This window comes from Terrapene carolina, unplaced genomic scaffold (genome assembly GCF_002925995.2).
Source record: "Terrapene carolina triunguis isolate 2854851 unplaced genomic scaffold, T_m_triunguis-2.0 Scaffold466, whole genome shotgun sequence".
In the NCBI taxonomy this organism is placed as follows: domain Eukaryota; kingdom Metazoa; phylum Chordata; order Testudines; family Emydidae; genus Terrapene; species Terrapene triunguis.
The window spans coordinates 304-4,226 of NW_020664817.1; the positions used below are offsets into that span (position 1 = coordinate 304).

Here is a 3,923-nt window from a genome sequence, read left to right on the forward strand (position 1 = left end):
AAAAATATATATATTGGATTTGGAAGAGATACAGGGAAGGGCCACAGAAATAGTTAGAAATATGGAACACCTTCCATATGAGAAGACATTAAAAAGACAGGGACTTTTCAGTTTGGAAAAGAGATGACTATGGGGGGATATGAGGGAGAGGTCTATAAAATAATGATGGGTGTGGAAAAATTGAATAAGGAAAAGTTATTTACTTCTTCACATAACATTTGAACTAGGGGTCATCCAACTGAAATGAATAGGCATCAGATTTAAAGCAAATGAAAGAAAGTATTTCTTCAATCAACCTGTGGAACTTTTTTCAAGGGGATGTTGTGCAGGCCAAAACTATAACAGGGTTCCAAGAAGAACCAAAAAAGAACTAGATAAATTAATGGAGGATAGGTCCACCAATGGCTATTAGCCAGGATGGGCAGGGATGGTGTCCCTAGCCTATGTTTGTAAGAAGCTGGAAATGGGTGACAGGGTATGGATCACTTGATGATTACCCGTCTGCTCATTCCCTCTGGATACTGGAATAGATAGACCTTGGTCTGATCCACTATGGCCATTCTTACGTTCTTACAAGTTCATGGAGGATAGGTCCATCAATGGCTATTAGCCATGATGGGCAGGGATGCAACACCATGTTCTGCGTGTCGCTAGACTTTGTTTGCCAGAAGAAGGGAAAACGAAAAGGAGATGGATCACTTGATGATCACCTGGTCTGTTCATTCCCTCTGAAGCTCATGGCATTGGCCCCTGTTGAAAGATAGGATACTGAAGTAATTAGACCATAGGTCTTACTCGGTATGGCCATTCTGATGTTCTTATATAGAACCCATATTTATCTGACCCCTTCCTCCACTGTAATCCACTAGACCCATCTCCACTCTCAGAGCTGAGATAGAACCCAGGAATATACATTGAATTTGTAAACCTAACCAGTGGCTCTTAAGTGACTTGCTACAAGATGTCAGAACATGTTAGTAATAGGGCTGAGTGGGTCTAATATTTTTTTTTGTTCTTTATTTTATACAGGAATTAGATACAGTGCTCCTGTCAGCTAATTGCTAAATTATCTGGCAGAAAACCTAAAGTTCTCAAGAGCGGCACTAGCTCCTCTAATCACAGTTAAAGTTGCCCGCCGACCAAAATCTGAAATGTTGCTCCTGCAGTGGGTGGGGCAGGTGAAAAGGATCCAGGGAGTGAAGGGGATGGGAGTAAAGGAGAGAACAACAGGGATGCAGCCTTGGGGGAGGAGGCCGGGCAGGGGGTGGGGACTAGGAGTTCCAGTTACCAGCAATTAGTTAATGAGTAGAACACAGACCGATTCCCCAGTTTATCAGACAGACACAGCATACTAAGCAAGGAAAGGATTTAATATCTCTTTGACTGCCCAGTCAATGATGCAGGAAAGAAGGCCCAGCACCCAGTCAGCTCTGCACGGAGTTCTGTTTGAGACCCAGAGCAACAGGGGAAAACTTTAGGTCCCTTTATGAGTAACAAGCCGGAGCAGCCATTTCCGGATCTGTTTGGTCGTTATCCCATAGATGATGGGGTTTAGCATGGGAGGCACCAGGAGGTACACATTGGCCATGAGAACATGAAACCATAGGGCCACATTGTGGCCAAAACGGTATGTGAGGGAGGAGAAGATAACTGGGATGTAAAAGGTTAAGATGGCACAGAGGTGGGAGACACAGGTCCCAAAAGTCTTGAGCCGGGCGTCCTTTGTGGGGAGGCTGAAGATGGCTCTAAGGATCAGAATATAGGACACGGCGATAAAAAACACATCCAGACCAGGCACAAAGAATGCCACAAAGAGACCATAGTAGCTACTAACACGTGTTTCGGTGCAGGCCAGCTTCACCACAGCCATGTGCTCACAGTACGTATGCAGGACGATGTTGGTCCTGCAATATGGCCAACGCCTTGTCAGGAAGGGATAAGGCAGTACCAGCATGGCACCACGCAGCACTATGGCCAGGCCAATCTTGAACACCATGCGGTTTGTCATGGTGGTGAAATGTCTCAGGGGATAGCAGATGGCCACATAGCGATCCACTGCCATGGCAACAAAGATCCCTGACTCCATCACTGAGGAGCAGCGAAGGAAGTACATCTGGGTGAGGCAGGCACTGAAATCGATCTCCCTGGAATTGAACCAGAAGATGCTCAGCGTTTTCGGCAGTGTGGACGTGGACAGGACCAGGTCAGTGATGGCCAGCATGCAGAGTAAATAGTACATGGGCCCATGGAGGCTCGGCTCCCTCTTCACGATGAACAGGATGCTGAAGTTCCCTAAGATGGCTATGATGTACATGGTGCAGAAGGGGATGGAGATCCAGACATGGGCTGCCTCCAGGCCAGGAATTCCCAGTAGGATGAAGGTGGATGGGCTGCTGAACTTGGTTGTGTTGGAATCTGACATGAGAGCCCAAGGTCCAGGGTGATGGTTGCAAAACGAATGCCTGGATAGAGAGACAGTGTTAATGTTGGCAGTTATCTCTTGGCTTCATTGAGTCTGTCTTGTAAAGTGCGAACAGAGAAACACAAGGAAGCCCTGAAACCACAATCTTGCAGGTGTTAAACAGCTAAATGCTCGAGTCTGTCTGGTAGGAGCTGACAGACACAAACACGGAAAGTCCCATGACACAAGCACACAGAAACCTGCAAAATCTACCAGACTCAAATACTCAATGCAGCTCCTCATATGGCAACAAAAGGTCATGACAGAGGTAAACATAAATAAGGGCGAAGAATTTAGCTGCATATTTAAGGAATAGCTATTGGGCCAGGGCCAAGACCAGAACTGCCCACCTAGGTAGTGAGGAGGGCTAATGCTTACAATAAAGGGGAAATGCAAACACACCTCGGGGCTGACCCCTCAGGGTTAGGGAGGAGAGGGACGGGCGGTACAGCTTACAAGCTTTCAGGCACCTCTAATGCAATAAACGATGACCATAAACTGAATGGTCCTGCCTCTGTAATCGATCCTTCCCTCTCTATCAAATTCTACTCCCAACAGTTAATATGAGATACTAAATACACTACTGGAGACTGTTCTCATGGGTGAAGAGATTGGTCCTTCTTTACACACTGAAAAACGACTTTTTCATTTATTCAGAGAGATGAGTTATGAACAACTCACCCTACTAATGCTAATTCCATATTTGATAGTGCTACATGCATCAATAATTCCTACATGTTCTGGTGTGGAAAAGCTTAATTGGTACCAGCAGGAAACACAGGTGTGATACTGGTTATCTCTCACTTCTCAGTAGTGGGCAAAACAAAGACAATGATTGGTTGCCTAAAGAATGGGATGGAGAATAACCTGCTTTGGAACATGTTCAGTTTTGGTCACTCATTCTCTATAAACGATATAGAAGATATAAAGGGGTTTCTAACATAGGCTCTGAGAATGGGGAATACTTCCATTTGCAGAGAGACTGAAAAGTCTGGGACTGTTTAGTTAAGAAAAGGAGGGGGAGAACAAAAGAAAAGAATGGAACTGATTACAGTCAAAAGGACAAACAGAGAAGAGTTCTCAAACAGAAATATCTATAGACACTTAGTGCTTCAAAAACTAACACCTCAAAGCTGAGGAAAATTATCAGCAAAACTGATTCGGAGGAATAGTTTAGACAGAAATTGGAAATGAAATGAAAACTTGGAATTCTTTAAGAAGAATGTATTTGATAGCGAAAAAAGCAACAATTACACAGTCAAGATCGTGGACAACTTGGCTAAAAACCCAGTTCAATGGCAAAGAGAAGGCAGCAGGTGGGAAGAGGAGAAGCAATATATACCAAATGGGGAAAAGAGAAAATAGATAGCAACAAAAAGGGATTACAGAGAGCAAGCAATAGAAATTGGAAGTTCTGTACATTGATAAGGGACATTAAAGAGCTCAGGGGAAAATCCATGCT

At 44.4% G+C, this 3,923-nt stretch overlaps 1 protein-coding gene across 1 annotated transcript; it reads right to left on the reverse strand.

The window, feature by feature from the left end:
• Positions 1 to 1,474: 1,474 nt before the first annotated feature.
• Positions 1,475 to 2,422, reverse strand: LOC112120835 (olfactory receptor 52K1-like). Its single transcript, XM_024219998.2, has one exon. The coding sequence runs from the start codon at positions 2,420 to 2,422 to the stop codon at positions 1,475 to 1,477; it is 948 nt and encodes a 315-aa protein (XP_024075766.2).
• Between the last annotated feature and the right edge of the window lie 1,501 nt (positions 2,423 to 3,923).